This window comes from Erigeron canadensis, chromosome 2, assembly GCF_010389155.1.
Source record: "Erigeron canadensis isolate Cc75 chromosome 2, C_canadensis_v1, whole genome shotgun sequence".
NCBI classification, from domain to species: domain Eukaryota; kingdom Viridiplantae; phylum Streptophyta; class Magnoliopsida; order Asterales; family Asteraceae; genus Erigeron; species Erigeron canadensis.
This window is the reverse complement of record NC_057762.1, coordinates 13695057-13702982: the sequence shown is the minus strand read 5'-3', so window position 1 is coordinate 13702982 and position 7926 is coordinate 13695057. Positions and strand designations below refer to the sequence as shown.

The 7926-nt window shown below is 37.2% G+C and overlaps 1 protein-coding gene across 1 annotated transcript; it reads left to right on the top strand.

The window, feature by feature from the left end:
• The first annotated feature begins 6572 nt into the window (after nucleotides 1-6572).
• On the top strand, nucleotides 6573-7370 carry LOC122587746. Its single transcript, XM_043759908.1, has 2 exons — nucleotides 6573-7025; nucleotides 7140-7370. The coding sequence occupies exons 1-2, from the start codon at nucleotides 6573-6575 to the stop codon at nucleotides 7368-7370; spliced, it is 684 nt and encodes a 227-aa protein (XP_043615843.1).
• Nucleotides 7371-7926: the final 556 nt, after the last annotated feature.

The following is a 7926-nucleotide window of genomic DNA, read 5'->3' as shown; positions in this document are numbered from 1 at the left end:
GTTTAAGTGCAATTTATATGCCTATATAAACCCCCCACATGGAATAATACTAAACCTTTTGACCAATTAATCTTTCATAGTTACAATACCTACATTCTCCTTAAATACCTACTTTCCCATTTCACATAAAGGTTCATTACACATATTAGCATAGTTTACATTTGGTATCAGAGCAAAATCACAACTTGTGAATGATCCATGGATTGATTTTGTTCTTCTTGTGTGCTATTTTGTGTTTTTATACCAAAACCGAAAGCTTTGATCTTTATCCCCTATACTTGTTAAAGTAAACGAATTTCTTACTTTAATCCACTCCTTTCCATCCTAAAACATCACCCATAAAGTTTCAAATCCTAACTCAAATCACAAAGCCTTAAATTTGAATTTTATACCTTCTGACCTGAATACCGGGATTCATCTTGGTTTTGAATAGTAGTTGTAATACCGGGTTTCCTTTGTTTTTTTTTTTTTTTGCATGTACTAAAACCGGGATTCATCGGTTTTAAATAATAGTTGTAATACCGGGTTTCCTTTTGTTTTTTTGCATGTACTAAAACCGGGATTCATCGGTTTTGAATAGTAGTGGTAATACTGGGTTTCCTTTTGTTTTTTTTTGCATGTACTAAAACCGGGATTCATCGGTTTTGAATAATAGTTGTAATACCTGGTTTCCTCTTGTTTTTGCATGTACTAAAACCGGGATTCATCGGTTTTGAATAGTAGTTGTAATACCGGGTTTCCTTTTGTTTTTTTTGCATGTACTAAAACCGGGATTCATCGGTTTTGAATAATAGTTGTAATACCGGGTTTCCTTTTGTTTTTTTCATGTACTAAAACCGGGATTCATCGGTTTTGAATAGTAGTTGTAATACCGGGTTTCCTTTTGTTTTTTTTTTTGCATGTACTAAAACCGGGATTCATCGGTTTTGAATAATAGTTGTAATACCTGGTTTCCTCTTGTTTTTGCATGTACTAAAACCAGGATTCATTGGTTTTGAATAGTAGTTGTAATACCGGGTTTCCTTTTGTTTTTTTTGCATGTACTAAAACCGGGATTCATCGGTTTTGAATAACAGTTGTAATACCTGGTTTCCTCTTGTTTTTGCATGTACTAAAACCGGGATTCATCGGTTTTGAATAGTAGTTGTAATACCGGGTTTCTTTTTGTTTTTTTGCATGTACCAAAACCGGGATTCATCGGTTTTGAATAACAGTTGTAATACCGGGTTTCCTTTTGTTTTTGTATGTACTAATACTTGGTTTACCCCCAAAACCGGTATTTGTTCTTCCAAAAATGAAAACCGGTATTAGTTAGTCTATTACTAAAACCGATTTCTGTTGTGATTCACTGTGTGGTGGTTGTTGAAATACCTGGTTTACACCAAAACCCGGTATTAGTTCTTTATTTCGCCCATTTTCTTAGCCGTTATTCTGTTCACGTATCTTCATGAAAACCGGTATTAGTACATCCTTTACCAAAACTGGTATTTGGTGTGAATTTTTGTGTGTGGTTGTTGTTTGAATGTATTAATAGCTGGTTTACTCTAAAACCGGTATTTGATCTTCTATCATTCATTCTCTAAGCCGATATTCTGCCCATTTTTGTTGCTGAAAACCGGTATTTGATCTCCTATTATCGAATACCGGTATTAGTTAAGCTATTCCTCAAAATCGGTTTCTGATTGAGTATTGCTGTGTGGTTGTTCTTTTACTAAGTTGTCATCAAGTTTCATTTTCAAAATGTCAACAGAAGAGTTCGAGTTTAAACCAAACATGGAGTCATATTCACTACATAAAGATCAAAGGTGTTCATGTTTTCAAAAAGATAGTTCAATTTGTGATCTTGTAAACTCTCAACAGGGAGAACAACTCTTAGAGATGACCAAGAAAATGAGAAACCTTCTTCATACATATGATAAAAGTCGTAAATCTACACGTGACCAACTCAAATCTGAGAACAAAGAGCTCAAATCTGTTAATAATCTCCATTTATCTGCAATGAAAAGTCTTCAATCTGAAGTTGACCGAATCAAATATGAGAACAAAGAGCTCAAATCTGCTAATGATCTCTTTTTGTCAAACATGGAAAGTCTTCGAAAAGACAATAATCATTTGCAGTCAAAGATTCTCAATTTAACCAATGAGTTGGATATTTCTCACAAAGAGCTCATTGAAACCAAACTCGAAACCCAAGTTAAAGAACTTGTTTTGCAACAACAATTTTCGAAGCTCAATCGTGAATTGAAAAACAAATCCATTTCTTCGAGGAATAACGAGCAAACAAGTTTGAAGTTAATCCAACAACTTGAAGCTCATTCTTTATCATTGGAAACTCAACTTGCAACAAAGTCATATCCAATGAATCATACTTCAACTTGTGCTCCAGAATCACAACTTCTAAACCAAACCACTTCATCTCCAACTAAAATAAAATCCACTCCTTCAAATACCCAATCAAACCATACACACCCAAAATTATCAAACAATACCAAGAAAAACCCTTCCTCCAAAACCAAAACAAATTCTTATAATACCAAAACATCTCACCAAAACACTAAACACCCACAGCCATCTTCCAAACCAGCTCATATAACTCCCAACTACTCAAAAGAACCTCATCTCATCAAAACAAAAACCATTCCAACTAAACCCCATTCTACTTTCAAACAAATGAACCCATATTACACACCTTGCAAGACCGGATCTCCCCTCAAGCATATAAATAGCCATTGCCAGAGATACAAGGATTCCACCACTGGAATCATTCGCTATAAAGATCGATATGGCTGGTTTTTTCATAGTAAACCCAACCCAAAACCTAAAAGCACTCCCATCAAGTACTCTCTCTCTCTGAGTTATTTAAGTTTGCACCACGAATCATTCACCCTCGTGTGCAAAAAGTGCTTGACTATGCACAACCTCCTACTTCTCTCTTCAAATATCCAGTTGGACCCACCTTCACATGGGTCCCAACTTCTGGATTCAAGTAGGTGGTTGTGATTTGGCTTGTACACATTTCAGTGTACAACCCGTTCAGAACATGTTTAGTTGAGACGCTACTTCATAATTGTACCTTTTCATTCACCTTTTGGGCAATCAATCACTATTACATGATGAACATATTAAACATGTTCATCATGAGGGGGAGAAATGTGTTAAAGATTGATATTGATTGTCTTTGTAAGGGGGAGCACAATAGATTGCCCATTTAAGGGGGAGCACAATGAAAGCTTTGAAGATGACCGAAGAATTTGCTCAATTTGAGGGGGAGCTAAAATGACAAATCATTTTTCACACCAAATTTACAACAAGCCAAGCTTCCGCACTTTATACCAAGCTTCCTTATTTCACAAGAAGCCTAAGTCTCCGCCTTCACAAAATGTTTAAGAACCCAACAGTCAAAGTTGCATGAAGACAATGAAAATAAAGAGAAATCATCAAAGTCTTTTCCACATCAAAGATTCTCAACATAATTGAACCACCAGATCCAAAGTACCATTTTGTCCCAAAGAAGTATTGGAAGGGAAAGAAGAGCGAGTACAAAAAGAGAGCCTTTAAAGACCAAACCTTTCTTCATGACAAACCTGAATCATCAACAAAGAAGCGAAAAAGACGACAAAGAAAGAAGAAAAGAGCTCAATAATGATCATTTACTAAATAGTACTAAAGGGGGAGATTGTTAGCTTTTATATTTGTTAGTACGTGTTTTGTAAATATAGATTAGTAATGTCCTTGTTATTTAGCTTGTTTAGATGAAGGGTTTATCATGTAATTCACCATGTACTTATTTGTAATTATGAGAGGGGGTTTAAGTGCAATTTATATGCCTATATAAACCCCCCACATGGAATAATACTAAACCTTTTGACCAATTAATCTTTCATAGTTACAATACCTACATTCTCCTTAAATACCTACTTTCCCATTTCACATAAAGGTTCAGTACCAGGTTAAACTCCAGGTTCGAGCACTGCTAGGCTTGCTTCATATGAGCAAACGGACGTCGATAAGAAGAAAGATTATGAAGCCGAAAGCAAGGCATTGGGCTCGCTTCGAATGGCTCTCCAAGGGGAAGTTCTGCATCTGTTTGAAAAGTATGATACAGCAAAAGGCTTATGGGATGCACTCAAAGAGCATTGTGAAGGTGACAACGATCTCAAGAAGAGTAGGAAAGACTTGTTGAAGAAGCAGTATTATGTGTTCACTAGCTTCAAAGATGAAACTCTTGATGAGACACTGGTTCGTTACAGTCATCTGCTGGTTGAGCTTTCCTACTTTGGGTACAATCCAGATCCAGAAGACGTGATCGAGAAGTTGTTGGAGGCACTTCCTATCAAATGGGAAGGATTTATCACTTATATCCAACAAAATCCCGATTTCAGCAAATGGACACTGGAACAGATTATTCGAAAGCTGAGAAGCCAAAATATGAAAAGAAAATCGAAGGAAGCAGGCAGCAGTGATTTTGTTCAGCGTCCTGAACTCTATCATAGCAAGACAAGCATTCCTTCCTCAAGATCTTCAAGTGGAGGGATCACTGCCTTCTACAGTGGAGATGATGAGAAAATGAAGAGGACGATGGATTCTAACAACAGCTTGTTGTATGTAAACTCTCCGGAATCAACGATTGTTGTGCATAATGGTAATCAGAACAATGGTTCTCCAAGCTCCGGTTTAACAGGTATGCCGATGAGCAAAAGATCTGCAGAGGGATATCTGGGCATGCTCGCTTCTTTTGTGTCAGCTCATGAAAAGCTAATTGGAGGGATATCTGGGCATGCTCGCATAATGCTCGCTTCTTTTGTGCTCCCTTCTTTTGTGTCAGCTCATGAAAAGCTAATTGGTTCTCCAAGCTCGGGTTTAACTGATCCTGAACTGGTTAGGGAGGATTACAAGCAAGTTGATCCACACGATCTAGAAGAAATGGACCTGAACTGGCAATTGGCTATGTTGACATTGAGAGTTCAGCGTTTCACTGATAGAACTAGAAGGAAGGTGATTGATGGCAAATTAGGGTTTGATAAAACCAAGGTGAAATGTTTTAACTGTGATGGCTTTGGACATTTTGCACGTGAGTGTCAGAGGCCAAGACGGGATAACAATTCAGCTACAGGTCGTCAGAACTTCAATCAAGGTGGTGTCATTGCTAGTCAGAATTCTGGGCGTCCATATGCTAATACTGGGAACCATAGCTCAGGAGAGATCGACAACTCAAGAGCATTAGTGGTTCAGTCTGATGGTACATATAATTGGGGCTGCCGATGATCAGAATCATGCATTCATGGCAGAAATTCAAGACTTTGATGGAAGGATGAACAATCTTGTTGATAATTCATTCGACTATACATTGTATGCTAGCACGGATGAACATGATAGTTTTCATCAGAAGGTAGAAGAGGAATCAGAACCATCACAACCAGTAAGAGATGAAGTTAGAGGAGCTTCTACTGAATCAAGTCATAGAGGTTTCCATGGAAGCTGAATCAAGTTCACAGTTGTAGAATAAAGACAAAGGTGTAAAGATTGAGATACCTGATGATCTAGGCATAGAAGAGCTAATGAACTTTGTTGCAAATCTTGAAGCTCCTGAACAACAGGTAAGTTTTTCCTTACATGCTTTTGCTTATGTTTGTCAGCATAGTATAGGCTTATCTAGCGAAGTAACTGATCTTAAAAGGGAGATTGAATTAGCTAAGACCCGTTTGAATGATGCTACTAGTGAATGATCTAAGCTAGCAACGGATGTAATGGTTTGTAAAGGTCATGCTAAAGAATATCTTAATCGGATAAAATCTGAAGAAGATAGGTTCGAATCCCTTAGAGTTGAGTGTGCACAGTTACTAGGCAGAAAACAGGTGCTGGATGCTGAATTCGAAATGGTAGTTAAAGAAAGTGCTAATAAGGACAAGGAACTAGCAGATTCTAGGGTGCAAATTGTTGAACTAAGTGGGAAATTAAATCAAATGAGAGATATAGGAACCATGATGGGACACCTTAGAGACGCTAAGTCTAAAGGTGAACAACCTAGTTTTGTCCAGATATATAATGTTGTGCCTCCACCATTTAGTCACAATTATGACAGTTTTCAGAGTTTGACCTTAGAAGAATCGAATAAAACTAAAACTGAAAATGTACCCAAGACTACCCCTTTTGAGACTAAATCTAGTGATGTTCCTATTCCTGAGACATCTAAGTCAGAGGAATCTGAGAACAAGACTAATGTTCCTAAGGCTCACTCAGACCCAAGTGAAGCCAAACCGACAACAGATAACAAAATATAAGGTGTTAAAAAGGAAGTTGAATTTGAAACTATTGTCTATTACACTTTAAAAGGTAATGGCAAAGTGTTTTCAGCAAAGGAGTCATATTTAAAAGGTAAATATCCGAAAAACATTGAACAAATCTGGAGTCTTAAAGAACCAATAAAATCTGATAACTTGCCAAAACCATGTAAGGAGCTTAAAGATAAAATTTTCAAAAAGGGTTTTGTTCAAACTTCCACAATGGATGCATAAGGTCAAAGTGTACAATCTGAAACACCAGAACAATTTGCTGAAAGAAAACTTAAAGAAATGTTATCTGTTGGTCGTGATCTTGAGATTCAGACTGTGAAAAGATATGTTGATCCTATTAAAGCTCCTACTACTTGGGAAGAAGCATATGCTACTCTTGAATATATTGATGAATTAAGGGGTCATGGGGTTCCTGTACCTGAGATAGTTCATGGTGACATATCAAAGAAAACTTCTAAAAGGTCATGCTTTAAGTGTCGTGAGATAGGTCATGTGTCAAGTTGTTGTCCTTATAAAAAGAATAAGACTAGGATATCACCTGAGAAGTCTAGAGGTAGTATGGAGTCCAGTGGAAACTCTAGTTCATCAAAGGGCATTTCAATGAAAGATTATAAGGATAAATATTATGAAGAGTATATAAAGAGAAATCCTGATAGTTTAGCAGTGCAGAATTATAAGAGATTTACAAAATTTGAAAAGGACTGTGAAACTAAGGATAATAAGCCTAGAAGTGTTTCTTTTAGAGAAGGTTCTAGTGGGTCGAGTCAATCAAGTAACAGATCTAAATCTCTACACAAAATAAAGTCAGACCATGCTTATTATGATAGGATTATCTCAAATGTGTAGTCTAATCCTGTTGATCGCTTTCAGAGACATAGTCCTAGGAGGTTATCGGCATCGTCTCCTGAGAGAATGTCTAGATTTCAAAAGGATTTGAGGGATAATAACCAGAGGCTGCCTACAGATAGGAGGACTAGTGGTTCCCCAAGTCGTCGACACAGTGAAGGAAGAAGTTCAAGGACTTCACCCAGACAAGGACCCTCCAACAGTTTAACTTCTAAATCTACTAAAGCATAGGTTCCTACGGGTGGTTACTGGGCCGATATGGTTTTTGATGAAGAAAATGAAATACCGAAAGCCAACAAGGCTAAGGGTCCCTTAAGAAACTAATATGTTTGTGAATGTACATGAGCTGCTAAGGAAGACCGCAGGTTTATGGTTTGTCAATAGCGGAAGCTCCAGGCACATTAAGGAAGACAAGGGTTTAATGATAGAATTTATTCCTGTCAAAGGATCATATGTCTGTTTTGTAGTTTCCAAAGGCGAAAATATTTTTGGGGTTGGAAGAGTTATTAAAGGAAGTATCTTAATTGACCGTGTTAATTTTGTTGAAAAACAAGATCAAGACTCTTTACCAGGTGTACGGATGTCAGAGAAGGACTTAGAAAACGAAAAAGTTTATCTTACGCATTATACACTAAAGGGTGGTGATCGGGTTTTTACTGAGAGAGAATTTTCAAGAGACTGTTTTCCTCGGTTTTTGATTGACAAAGTGTGGAGTGTTGAGGTTAGCAAAGAGGATCGTAGTCATGCTCATCCTAGAATTGTACCTCTTGGGTTAACTCTTGAACAA